The sequence below is a fragment of the Mesoplodon mirus genome, assembly GCF_964341445.2.
Source record: "Mesoplodon mirus genome assembly, chromosome: 5".
NCBI classification, from domain to species: Eukaryota; Metazoa; Chordata; class Mammalia; order Artiodactyla; family Ziphiidae; genus Mesoplodon; species Mesoplodon mirus.
This window is the reverse complement of record NC_138980.1, coordinates 28,490,390-28,503,174: the sequence shown is the minus strand read 5'-3', so window position 1 is coordinate 28,503,174 and position 12,785 is coordinate 28,490,390. Positions and strand designations below refer to the sequence as shown.

The window sequence follows — 12,785 nt, the reverse complement described above, 5'->3', positions numbered from 1 at the left end:
AGATAAAACATCCAATTTAAAACATACTAAGTTTGAGATACCTAAAAGAGACACTTGCTGAGAGGGTGAAAGAGATACTGTTAACTCTGTCAAATAACACTGTTTGGTGTGTTAAATACTGTCATACTATTATTTGGTAGAAAATTTCCTATAAAAATACTATGGATACTAAAAAGTTATTTTGATCAAAAAAATCACCTAATTATTTAATAAATAAAGTGGTTGTTAATGGCCCATTTTACAATGTAAGTCCTGGTGACCAGGTATATACTAACCTGTCTTCTTTTCTGTATTAAAAAAGCTAAGAAGCACATTATTGTACTATAGTTTTGCAAGATGTTGCCACTGGGGAAACGGTAAAGTATACACAGGAGCCCTGTGTGTTATTTCTGACAACTGCATGCGAATCAGTAATGATCTCAAAATAGAGTTTAATGAAAAAAAACAATTAACCAAAGAACAAGGGGATGGGTGGTAGGTAATAAGATAAGGAAATCCTTTCTCTTTCTCTGTGAAAGAATTTGACCTTGGAATAGCATTTTAGCTCTGTTCCCCTGGTAACCACCCAAGAAAGTATGTCAACTGTGTTTCTGAACAATCTTATTTATGTTTCTGACTGCCTTGGTAACATGCTCAAAAGATTCATCAGCTGCATGATGAGGCAACATTGCTTAAGATAAAAATGACTCCTGATTGGTAAAGTGTATTTACACTGGGCAAGTCCCTTGCAGGAACCTTGGAAACTCAGCTCTTCTCATAGGCTGTTACAAGATACATTAGATCTGATAGGGCCTAGGGCTTCAAAGCCAACATGAGTCTTGCTTCCTTGTACCTGAGCTATCATCTGAAACATCTGAGGAGACAGCTGCTGAATAGTTGTATGCACCTCTGAAAAGACCACTCCCACTGAAGGGAAATATCTGACAAAGACCAGCTGTCACACTGCACTCCTTGTATCTATTCAAAACATAAATGAAACAATAAAATGGTGTGAAGCCAGCTGAAATTATGGCTGCTGGGCCAGAAGATACTTCTGGACACTTGGAGGATGTGGAGGATAATGGCCCCAAAGTTACACCTATCTAATCTTAGCTATATATTCTTGGATAGAAGGTATAAGATCTAAATTTTTCTGTATGTTAAGATGCATGGGTACGTTTATTAATCATAATTTTTTACCTTTACCTCTTGGGACAGAAAATGCTCACTTCAACTTAAAGACTATTCTCAGATTTGTCCTTCTGTGTGGGCCATTGTTACCTGGTGTCTGGAGGCCTTGAGAACACACAGAATCACATGCCTTATGAGCATAGTGCTTTAGACACAGGAGGAAATCTGTAAGGGGTATCTTGAAATCTTTACAAAATATATTCTGTGCTAGCAAGAGATTAATATGCCACAATTTGCTAAGTCACATTTCTTGGGCTGATGTATTGCTGAGCCAAGAAATGAAAGAAAGTATTAATGTAATGTCATAAATGATGTGAATGAGAATAGAATAAGTGTGGATTACTTGTTAGAACTGGATCAAATTTAAATGTTTCAAAATATGTGCTCCTTAAACCTAGCCAATGATTTGAGTCCTATAGGACAAGATTAGATTTGGGTTTCAATGTTATTAATTGGTAGAGGTATAATGGTATGCAGTACTGATTACACATGCATGTTGTTATGTATTAGACAATTCATTAATTAAACCTCTTATGGGAAAACTTTTAAAGATGATGTAAGGACTGGAACCATGGGGATGACGTGCAGTGTGACCCCTGAAGTCTACTGGTGGTAGAGCAAGCAGTGTGCTTCCAAGTGGGGTCATCTGAAGACACAGAGCTGTGCCACAGCTCTGGTACACAGCTGAGCAACGATGAACATAGCATATAGCGAGAATGTAGAGTCTGTGCTCAGGATAAATTTCTTTTTCTTTATTAATTTATTTTATTTTATTTATTTTTGGCTGTGCTGCATCTTCGTTGCTGCTCACAGGCTTTCTCTAGTTGTGGTGTGAGGGGGGCTACTCTTCGTTGAGGTGCGTGGGCTTCTCATTGAGGTGGCTTCTCTTTCTTGCCGAGCATGGGCTCTAGGTGCGCAGGCTTCAGTTGTGGCACATGGGCTCAGTAGCTGTGGCTTGCCGGCTCTAAAGCACAGGCTCAGTAGTTCTGGCACACAGGCTTAGTTGCTCCAAGGCATGTGGGATCTTCTAGGACCAGGACTCGAACCCGTGTTCCTCGCATTGGCAGGCGGATTCTCAACCACTTAGTCACCAGGGAAGTCCTCCATACACTCTTGTTGAAAGACTTACGGGGAAATAGGTTTGTTCTTGGCGGTTGTCTACTTGCCTTGCTCTCATTTACGCAGATGCAGAGCTACAAGTCACTGCCCTGTAGGAACGTCGGTTTCCTCCTGGAAGAACCAGGAACCCAGGAGCCAGCAGCCCAAGGAGCTCGACCACGAACCCAGAATGGGGTCTGGACAAGTGATAGGCTCAGCCAGGGCTCTCCTCGCAGACAAGCTCGAAGAACTACATTTCCCAGAATCTTTTGTTCTCGCATGGACTACATTTCCCAGAGGGGCTCGCGACTGTCCCTGCCCCGTCCCTCCCGGACCTACGTGGGGCGTAGGGCGTCGGGCGTTTGCCGTTGGCATGAGCTAATTACTCGCCAGAGGTCCGCCGAGGCGGCACCGCGTGGAGTCCCCAGCGGAAGCTTCTGTCTGGCCGTGGCAGTTCCGGATCCTCCAGCCTGCGGCCCGCGGAACCCCCGATGCCTGGGCGAGGTGAGCGGCGGGGGGTAGGCAGGATGCGGGAGGGAGGACCGGGCTTCGGGAGCATGCGTCGCCGGGGCATGGGGCACAGGCCCAAGAGACGCGAGCCGGGTCTTTGTGGGCGCCGGCGGGCCGAGAGCCGGGCACCCCTGGCTCTGTTCGCCTGCCGCCCCCAGCCATCCCACTGACGTGGCCCTGAACGAGACAGGTCGGACACATCGTCCCCATCGGCTGGACCCAGCCACCCTCCTGCTTCTTCCCGACCAGTTCCCAGCGCGCTACCTGCTCAGCGCCTGCCGGCATTTGAATTTGTTTCAGGCTGGCAGTGAACGTGAGAAAATTATTTCCTCCCCTTACCATCACCCCTGCACTCCCGAGTGACAGGCTTGTTTTACGCGAGAAGTGAGTCGCCAGCTTCCCCCAGTGGCAGAGCCAGGACTGGACCCAGGTCTTTGGTTTAATGAGCCCTTTCCTCAAGACAGCAGCCCCTCCCCGCCATAGGAGAGCTGATGTTTTCCCTTTCCGAAGCAGCTTTCTCTAGAAATCTGGAAATTGTTTCCTTGACAGGAGGGGGAGGAATTGGGTGGGAATGCTTGAGGTGGAGAAAAGTTGTCACATGCACGCAGGGAGGTTAGAGCAGGTGCTCTGGAGCCCGCGGTGCCTGGAACCCTGGTGCCACCCTCCCTGGCTGTGTGGACTGGGACAAGTTGCTCCCACTCTGCCCTCAGTTTCCTGATCTATAAAATGGGGTGCTGACAGCGCCAACTGTGCTGTGGGACTCGATGATGTATTGATAGGTAGTGCCTGGCACGCGGTGAGGCTCAGGGAGTTGCTGCTACCGCTGATAGAGTCCTAGGACTTTTCCTCTGAGCCAGGGAAGGAGCTGGGCCTGGACCAGGATGACCCAGCCCTTCTCTCTGGTCCTGTCTAGCCCTCGTTCCTTCTGACTTCCTTCTCTGGGGGCACTTGGCATCATTTTCAAGTGGTATAAAGGTTTCAGAGCTGCTGATTCTGAGGTCTAGAAAGCAGAAGGGGCTTCCTCCTGGTTCCCTTTTTCTTCTCTCAGATCTGGCTTCTGGAGACTTCTCCCATCCTAAGGTGAAACTGCCCAGAAAGAGGACATGGCTCCTGAACAGAGGGAAGCAAGGTCTCAGGTGAGTTCATTGCCATCTCAGGTCTTAGAGATAGATGGTTTTTTTTTTTTTGTTATTTTACCCACAAACTGAAGTTTTCTCCCCAATACAGTCTTCACCAGGATTTGGAGCCCATGTCCTTCTGCCTTGGAAGAGTTGGTCCACCCTGGTGGATGGTGGATTGCATAGGGAATGCTTGCCTCCAACCCCCCAATCCATGGCCTGTGTTTCTCTTTTTTTTTCTAATAGACACTCTTTTATTCATTAATCTCAATTCACTGTATGATTACTGAATTGATAGGTAAGATGCCACATGTCTTATACCACTTGGGGTCAGAACAAACAAACATGCACACTTGGCAGAGTTCCTTTCTGGCCTGTCTCCTTTGCTCAGTCGTGTCCCCCTCCCTACCCTTGGCCAGAATGCTTTTCTTTTTCTTTCCGCCCCTGAGAAATCCTCATGATACCTTCGCCAGGCTTTTCCCAGTCCATAGTTCTTAGTTTTTCTCCATCTTAACTTTCTGGATCATGTGCCTTGCTTCTGTCACTCTCTTGAAAACTGATGTTGACCTGCCATTTTCAACTTTATGTTGTGAGAATGAGGGTGGGACCCCATCCAGGTGAGCCACTGTGTGAACAAAGGATAGCCATGCTGGTGGGGACGTAGATGGAGAGGTCTCTTGACTCCAAGAGCAGAGAGAAGACTCCTCAGGAAGCAGCAGTGAGAGTTTCATGGGATATTGGTAGTGGAGAGGCAGTGTATACAGTGATTCCTCAGTGGGGCTTTTGAGCCAGATGGCCAGGTTTGTGCCCATCTCCTCTGTTGCTGTTAATGGGTCTTGGGCAAAAAACTCCACCTCTCTGTGCCTCAGTTTCTTTCCTCTCTGTGCCTCAGTTTCTTCACCTGTAAAGTGAATACAACAACTGGGCCTACCTCAAAGGGTAGATGAGAGGATCCTGGGAGTTAGTGCATGGAAAGCGTTCTTGTCAGGGCCGGGCACATAGTAGATGTTCAATATGTGGTGGTTGTGGTAGCTAAACGATATTATTCTAGTTCATGATGTCTATCTATCTACTGTTGGTAGATAGAAATGACTATAGTGTCCTTCCTTTACTCATCCTCATCTAACAATAGTAGTTAACGTTGCTGGGGAATATCCTGAGGGCTTCACCTTTGTTCTCACTGTCATAGCGAAGCAGAAGTTATTACCCCCATTTTACACTTGAAACTGAGGCTCAACGAAGTCAGGCAACCTGAAATCAAACCCAGGTATGTCTGGCCTCTAAGTTCATGTTAGTTATCATCCAGCCTTTCGTCTGGTACATCTTTCAGAACACAGGGCAGGCCTGGCTCCCAAATGACCAGAGTTCTCTGCAATGTGATGTTGTGTATCTTTTGGACCCATGAAATGTGGTAGTGGTTGATCTTCTGAGACTGTGGCTAGGACCTGCCTCTGCATATTTGGGCTACTTTTTTCTAAGCCCTTCCCGTTCCATTCCAACAGAGCCAGGCTGCTCTCTTACCCAGAATCTTCTCCATCCCTGCTTGTGAGTCCTATGTGACATTTCTCCCTAACCTCACCTGCTGCCGATACGTCAGTACTATGTGGAACTGTGTGTAAAACTCAGTGACAGGACGTTTAAGACCAGAGAGAGAATATACCCACCAAGTGCTGGGTTAAAAGAAAACTTCAGTTATCGTCTTGTCTCTGCCATTGGTAAAGTATGTGACCTGGTGTCTTAACTGCCCTGGACCTTGTGTTTCTCATCTGTAAAATGAGGATTGAACGAGGAAATAGTATATGGTCCTGTCCAGCGACACTTTTCTTGTTCAAATTGTTTCACGCGTTTTTCTTGTCTGCCAGTTGGATTGTAAATTCTTTTGAGGGCAAAGATCATTTCTTGTATTCCCTGCCATGTGCCAATAAATTATCTTATTATACATGCACTGCATGTTAATGTTAAAAATCTCAGAGAATAAAAACGTAAAATCACTCTTACCCCAACATCTTGAGATAATCATGGTCATACCTTTGGTATGCAGCCCTCAGAATAATTGTCTGTGTACCTTTATTTATTTATTACTTATTGATGTACATGTGTACATATGTATGTATGTATTTTTTATTTTATCATTTTAGCTTTTTATTTTGATAAAATACACATAAGATTAAACTCACCACTTTAACCATTTTTGAGTATATTGGCATTAAGTGCGTTCACAGTGTGGTGCTACCATCACTGCTCTTTACTTCCATTGTATGGATTATCATTTATTACTTAAGCCTATGAGATAGGCGTTGAGAGGCAGTTCCTTGGATTGGAATTCTACCTCTACCACTGACCAGCTGTGATATTGTGATTTATAATACAAAATATATATTTGGTCTTTGTCCCTGTTCCTGGCACATAATTTCCAAAACCCTTGTGATTTCCTAAGTGGTTAGTAATATATGCTTTTTATCCCTGAAATTACTTCAGAGCAATGAAGGCACAATGGGTGTGTTTTGTATCCACACCAGAGTTTATGTTAATGAGGTTACTTTTGTACCCCACCTAAGGATGCGGGCTAATTGCCAGGGGAATCAACCTTGATTAAAGTGTTGGAATTTTCAGTCCTGCCCCCCAATAACCCCTCTTATCCATCTGTCACCACCCTAGGAGATGAAAGTTGAATCAGTCGCCAATGGTCAGTGATTTAATCAATCGTGCCTATGTAATGAACCTCCATAAAAACCCAGAAGGGTTCAGAGTTCTTCCAGGTTGGTGAACATGTAGAGAGTCAGAGAGAATGGTGAATCCTGAGAGAGCATGGAAGCTGTGCACCCCTTCCCTGTGCCGCTCTTTCACCTGCCAGTTCCTATATCTTCTTTTATAATCAACCAGTAATCTAGTAAGTAAATGTTTTCCTGAGTTCTGTGAGCCACTCTGGCAAACTAATCAAACCTGAGGAGAGGGTTGTAGAAACCTCCAATTTAGAGCCAGTCAGTCAGCAGCACAGGTAACAACCTGGACTTGTGATTGACATTGAAAGGGGGCCAGTCTTGTGGGAATCTGACACTATCTTCAGGTGTCAGAATTGAGTTTAATTGTAGGACACCCAGCTGGTGTCCCACAATTGCTTGGTGTGTGGAAAAACCCCCACATCTGGTGTCAGAAGTGAAGTAGTGTTGTATTAAGAGTAGCGGAGACATGCAGGAGGAGTGAGTTTTCCCTTCATACCAGCTGTGTGACTTGGATAAATTTCTCTTTGTTTTCTCTTGTGTAAAATGGACACAATAATAGTACCTTCTTCATAGGGTTGTTGTGAAGATAAAATAAAGATATACACTAAAGGTTAATATAAAGCTCTAAGAATAGTACTTAGCCTGAAAAAAGCATTCAATAAATTATAGCTATTTTAATTTCCATTATTACTGTCCTCAAGCTTTAGGGAGCACAGAGTGCCTTCAGTTATTTAAACTAGCTCCCTCAGTGATTATTGAGGTTGTTTCCATTTCTTTGCTGTTACTAACACCATGATAAATGTCCTTGCATGTGCATTTTTGTTCAGTGTTCATTATCAAACAAATATAGTAATTGGAGAGTTAAAGAGTATGCACATTTTAAAGCTTCTAATGTATGTTATCAAATTGCCAACAGGAAGATTATTCTAATTAACACTCCCACTAATGGCCTTAATACCTCCACCCATCTCTTGTAGCAGTTAACTCGGAGCCGGGTTCATACTTCATGCTACTCAGTATCTATTTGTCATTGGTCAGTTGTTCATTAAGCAAATGACCTGGAACCTTCAGAACCTAGAATAATGTAGAAGCATTTCATGGTAGCCCGTCTACTCCCCACTGCCGCCTTTTTCACCCTGTGTGATGGGTGGTCCTGGGTGAGCTGAGATGCTTGTCTCTACAGGTGTCAGTGACGTTTGAAGATGTGGCTGTGTTCTTTACACGGGATGAGTGGAGAAAGCTGGCTCCTTCTGAGAGAAACTTGTACCAAGATGTGATGCTGGAGAACTATAGTAACCTTGTCTCATTGGGTAAGGAAATTTTCCCTGTAGATACAGAGTTCAGAAATTGGGATACCTCAGCATCTGATTTCCTGGGTAAAAGCCCTGGGTCATTAAAAACTTTAGCTGAGTTTTGCCTTAGCACTGTGCAAACTGGATCTCCATAAATAAACCTGAAAACCTTTTTCTCCCTCGTAGGTATGGAATTGCCCCATGGATGGGACAATCTACAGAGCTGCACATTAGAAATTCCCTCACTGCAGGCAACTTTTTCCCACTATGACTGAACTATGATGTGTTTGCTCATCTCTTAACAGAGAGCATCCCTCAACCTTTTTCTTTGACCCAACACTGGCTTTTTTCAATTCTCTTTTACAGGGGTCAGCAAACTTTTTCTGTAAAGGGCCAGGGAGTAAATATTTTCAGCTTTGTGGGCCACATATAGTCTCTGTAACGTATTCCTTTTCTTTTTTTTTTTCTTTGAACCATTCTTTGCTCAAGGGCCATGCATAAACAGACAGTGGCCTAGATTTGGCCTATGACCCATAGTTTGCTGACTGCTGCCATCTTTCAAAGGGAGCCAGATAGTGTTTTCTCATTTTAAACAAGCTACTTGGTACATAATCCTTTCCACAGATACCTGTTACAAATATTAATTGAATCTGTACATTTAACATACATTTAACAGTATATACATATTCCCTCTTGTATAGAAAGCTATTAGCACCCTGTTAATCAAGTCTGCATGTTTATCATACTTCACTAACATACAACTAAATGTTACATTGCCCCTTGCTTTTACCCTAACACACCCCTCACATTGTGGGGGCACAACTGGAGCATCCCACAGAAGTTCTCTGTATCATCCTTTGAGTTTTCCGCTCAGATCTCAGATACCTCTTTGTGTCAAGGCAAAATCAAGTCTTTTTTTTCTTTTTCTTTTTTTTTCTTCTTTTTGGTCTATGAGCAGGACTCCCATTTTCCAAACCCGAGGTGATCTCCCTGTTGCAGCAAGGAGAAGATCCCTGGAAGGTAGAGAAAGAAAGCCCTGGAGGCTCCTCTCTAGGTGAGTGGGTGCGGAATGTCTGCAGGCAGCAGTCTGGTAAGTGAGTGCATGTGCAACTCGGAGATGTTGGTCGGGGAATTTTCTGCAGGTTCTCAGTCCTGAAGAAGTTTTGGAGAAGGGATGCTAAGGCCCCTAGTCACAAGCTTCCTCTTCTTCTCTGATAATTACTGCACAAGTGAATCTCTCAGGATCTTTTCTCTTGTGATTTCCTGTTGTTTCAGAGGAGGGCTACATTGTCATGCATTCATTCAGCAAACTTAGTGCATTTAAGGAACTGCAGATAATTCATTCAGACTGAAGCTCAGGGTATATGGGAAAAGAAAGAGATGAGGAAGGAAATGAGATTAGAGAGCCAGGTGGGGGCCACACTATGAAGTGCTTTGGTACAGTTCTTAGGGATGGGAACTGTCCATGGATGACTGGAAATAATTGAAGAGTTTCAAGCAGAAGAGTTGTATGGTTGTTGATATTTTAGAAAAAATAGTCTGAGTCTGCGATACTTTAAACGTCCCTCAGTAAAGGCTAAAGAAGCTGAGGTGGGTCCCTACACTGGCACACAGCACCACAGTCAGAAAGCAGCAGCACTGGTGTGGGCAGAGCTCCAAGCTACGTGAAGGACTAAAGCAAGTTACGGTGCATTATTATGACATATCGCCATCTATGTGTAAAGAAAATTACGTGGGTGTTTGTCTATATGCATTATGTGCGTGTAAGTGCCAAGAGAAAGGTCGGGGGACACCTAAGCTGGTAACTAGTTACATTTGGATTGGGACTGAGAATGGGCATTGATGAAAGGGGACTTTAGTTACATGCAATGTTATTAAAATTTTCACAGAGAATATATTCATGAGTCCTTATTACACAGTTTCAATTAACTAAGAATGGTTACTTTGGAAACACTGTTGGTCCTAGATTTGAAGTGAGGAAAAACTAGAGGTGGGAACCTTCTGGAGATTATTGCCTAATGTAGGCAAGACATTACCTGGAGGAAGGCATGTGCAGTGAGTTCAGGAAAGAGGAGAGGTCCCTTTATTAAGGGTATAGGACAGGTTCGGTGTGGGATGGGTTTCATTTGAAATGTTAGTGAAATATGGGTAGAGGTCACCAGTGGACAGCTGTAGAAGGTAAACAGGGTCAGAACTCAACAGGGAGGTCAGGGAGCCATCAGTGCAAAGGTGGCATTTGAAGCCTTGAGCTGAGCAGATGAGGGACCGGAGGAGAGGACAGAGTCCCAGGAAACCTCAGTGTTTATGAGGTGGGTTAAGAAGGAAGAATCTGTGGCTGAGCCTGAGAAGAAGTCACCAGAGGAGAAAACTGGCAGATTCGGCTGTCATGGAAGTTGAGGACTGAGAGCTGTTGACTTGGGGAGGCCAGGGCTCTGGGGGAGCCAGGTTCTAAGCCTCGCTCACTGCTTCCCTGTCCCGTGATAAACAGCAGTGCAACCTTGGACAGAAGGATGCAGGTCCTGCCCTGGCGGAGCTCAGTGGAGGTGGAGGCTAATCGCACACAGGGCTGTGGAATGACAGCCTCCGGTGAGGACCTCGGGGGAAGAGCCGCAGGTGCTGTGAGAACGGGGAACAGGAGGAGTGCTGTGGGCAAGGCTTCCCGAGGAAGGGCCGGATCCCACATTGTGAGAAGCGTTCAGGCACAGGAAGAGCATGTCCGAGAGTCCAGACAAAGGAAGCCGGTGTGTGGAGACGGGAGCAGGGAGAGGGAGCCGGGACCTGAGAGCCAGGCACAGCCTCTGAGGAGTTGAAGTACCCTGGCCACAGGCCCAGGTTTATATTGTGCAAGGATCAGCCTGCAACCAATGTGGAGCCACCTGCCATAGACGTAGTAGGACTTGTCTGAGGTTGCTGTCGGGTCCAGACGAGTCAGTGATGACCCCTCACAATGCGGGCCCAGCAGAAGGGCTGTGGGACAGGCTGTCTCGATCCCTAAAGCACCCACACCTTTAGTAGAGCTCGTTCTTCCCCGTATAATGTGAGATCTTTTGAGGTGGGAACCACACGTATCTCTCCTTTTATCTTTTAACTGTCACTTGGGAGAAATATTCTAATTTTGTGGGAACTGCTAGAGACCACCACAAAGTAAACAGAGAACACAGGCAGCAGGAAACCAGTGGAGAGTTTAGGAGGGGCGTCAGGTGTGGACTGAGTATGGCGTGGAAGATCAAAGGAAGAGATGGAAGAATTGTTCCCTTTCCATTTGCCTCGGGAGCCTCTGATCCATGAGGAGTCCCCCTTCCTGAGTGAAATGTTAGTTGGATTAAACTGAATAGAAAGTATGACTGGAGTCGAAAGCTGTCCAGAGAGACCCTGAAGACACCTAGTGGTGATGTCAAGTCCTTCTCAGAGTTGGGAAACTGTCCCCAAAGGAAAACTCTGAGTGGGTGTCTGGAGGAAGTAAGGCCATCAGAGCCAAGCAGTGTGTGCATTTCTCTTGATGGGATGAACCTCCTCTCTTTGGTCAAAGGAGACAGTGAGATGGGGCGTCCTGGGTGTGCTGGCGTGTGGTTGTGTCTCTCCTGCACCCCTGGCGAGTCTCCCATTTGCCTGGACTAAAGTGCCCTTGGAACAGTTTCCCTTCCAAGGGGAGCTCACTTCCCTGTGAGCTTAGGTGAGGGACCTGGATGTTCTTGGAAGTACCTTGATCATTAACTGTAGGCCAAAACCAAAAACCAACCCTTTGAACAACCGGTGACAGAAAAGCTTATGCTTCCAGGGTAGGACTCCTAGAACCTCTAATTGCCTCCAAGTGTGTTTTTAAAATATAATTTTCACTTCAAGACTCCTCACAAATAGGAAAAACAAGACAAAAAGGGAAAACAAACTGTCATCCCTGGATCTGTATGTTTCATGTTGAGAGATGGGAGGAAATGGCTCAAAGGGTACACGTCTCATCTGAGTCTCTTACTTAAGAAATGAGTCCAAAGTCTAATCACTATTCTGGCATATTATGTATATAAGTTATATATATATATAAAATAAGCATAATGTGATTCAATCAACTTGAACGTCTCATGAGTTTGATTTACACCTAACATGAAAATATTCTTTTATTCAAAAAGTTTAAAATCCAGGGATGATCTAGGTAAACAGTTACCTCCAATGAAAAGGTGTTTTTCTTTCTTTGTCTTTTTCTCTTCCTTTGTTATATTTATGCAAGAATTCAGGGCAGACTGAACCTGGAAGGGTGGTCAGCTAAGGGGTTGCTTGTGGACTGCCTTCGACTCACTGAGACTTGCTGGGGCTTCATCTGCACAGAGAATAGGGGTCTTTTTCTAATTTGCAGAAAGGTGCTGTAGGGGTTATAGCGGCAACCTAATGAAATATCATGCAGTGATTTTAAGGAGTGAATTTCTTACAAGGTGAAAGTTGAGCCCAAATGCTCTGTGGCCCTGTTTACTATGTTTGATTTAGTCTTGTTCTCATCCCCTGCGATCCTCTTCTGCCACCAACATCTACTGTCCTTGTAGCTGCCAGAATGGTCTATTTAAAAGATAGATCAGGTCATCTCACTCGCATGCTCAAAACCTCTAGTGGCTTCTATCACATAGAACACAATCCAAAGCCCCCAGCGTGGCCCTCAGAGGCCTTTGTGGTCTGGCCCCAGCTACCTCTTCGCCTTCACCTCCTTCCTCTCTGCCCTTCATTGGAGAACTCTAATCACCCTGGCCTCCTTGTAGTTCATCAGGAAGGCCAAGCAGGCTCCCACCTCAGGGCCTCTGCACTTGCTTTTTCCTCTCCTGGACCATTCTTCCTGATGGCCAGGAGCCCACTTGACTCACTTCCTCACACTATACAGGTTTCTGCTCAGA

General features: G+C 45.1%; 1 protein-coding gene across 1 annotated transcript; it reads left to right on the top strand.

Annotated features, from left to right (window-relative positions):
• The first annotated feature begins 1,708 nt into the window (after positions 1-1,708).
• On the top strand, positions 1,709-9,455 carry LOC309804253 (uncharacterized protein). The gene is made up of 4 exons (XM_082621499.1): positions 1,709-2,772; positions 3,827-3,914; positions 7,803-7,929; positions 8,870-9,455. Exons 1-2 carry the CDS (start codon positions 2,356-2,358, stop codon positions 3,860-3,862), a joined length of 453 nt encoding a protein of 150 aa, XP_082477625.1. The 5' UTR covers positions 1,709-2,355; the 3' UTR covers positions 3,863-3,914; positions 7,803-7,929; positions 8,870-9,455.
• The last annotated feature ends 3,330 nt before the right edge of the window (positions 9,456-12,785 follow it).